Below are 626 nucleotides of genomic sequence, written 5' to 3'. Positions count from 1 at the left end.
TATTTCCATATATCACGCAGCCCTACTATTAGTGCTTTGCTGTTTATGTATTTGCTGATAGACATAGATGTGTTTGCATTTTCAGAAACTGGTTCAGAACACGGCAAATCTTTGTTCCACTTCCTGACCAAAATAAAGTCTTTACCTTCTCTGAAAGCTCAGAATGACATGATCATGTGGAACCTACAGGTATGAAGGTGATCTGATGTGTATTTGATTGTTTAATTCATTGATTTGATATTTAAGAGCTATGTGTCTCTCCTGCAAGATGTTTGAGGTGGTGAAGTGTCTTCGAGAGAAATCCGGTCCTGTAGCTTCATTTTCTGTGGATCACAGCATGTTGGAGGAGGTAATGGCACAGATTCAAACACAGAGGGTCTCAGTCGCAATGCTTCCATGACGTTGAGGTGTTTAAAGAGTGTCGTCTCTGCTCAGAGTGTGCAGGATAAAGAGAAGGCCGAGCGCAAGAGGAAAGCTGAAGCTGCTAAAGCCCACAGACAGAAGATCATGGCTCAGATGTCGGCCATGCAGAAGAACTTCATAGAGTCCAACAAGATGCTTTATGACAACGTGCCTGAGAGCTCGAGTCAGAGCGACACCGCCGCGTCTGTGGACAGGTCACCACT

The 626-nt window shown here is 44.4% G+C and overlaps 1 protein-coding gene across 1 annotated transcript in view; it reads left to right on the top strand.

The window, feature by feature from the left end:
• Window positions 1-91: 91 nt before the first annotated feature.
• LOC107578366 (E3 ubiquitin-protein ligase UBR1-like) overlaps window positions 92-626 on the top strand; it is a gene marked incomplete at its 3' end in the record, with an annotated part of 2,579 nt that continues 2,044 nt past the window's right edge. Inside the window, exons 1-3 of the mRNA XM_016264335.1 lie at window positions 92-189; window positions 269-349; window positions 436-617. Of these exons, the coding sequence (XP_016119821.1) occupies window positions 169-189; window positions 269-349; window positions 436-617 (284 nt within the window). The remainder of the gene's footprint in view (window positions 190-268; window positions 350-435; window positions 618-626) is intronic.

Source organism: Sinocyclocheilus grahami, unplaced genomic scaffold (assembly GCF_001515645.1).
Source record: "Sinocyclocheilus grahami isolate Dianchi unplaced genomic scaffold, SAMN03320097.WGS_v1.1 scaffold9921.1, whole genome shotgun sequence".
NCBI lineage: Eukaryota > Metazoa > Chordata > Actinopteri > Cypriniformes > Cyprinidae > Sinocyclocheilus > Sinocyclocheilus grahami.
Note: the sequence above shows the minus strand (reverse complement) of the source record. Positions and strands in the feature narration are given on the sequence as shown.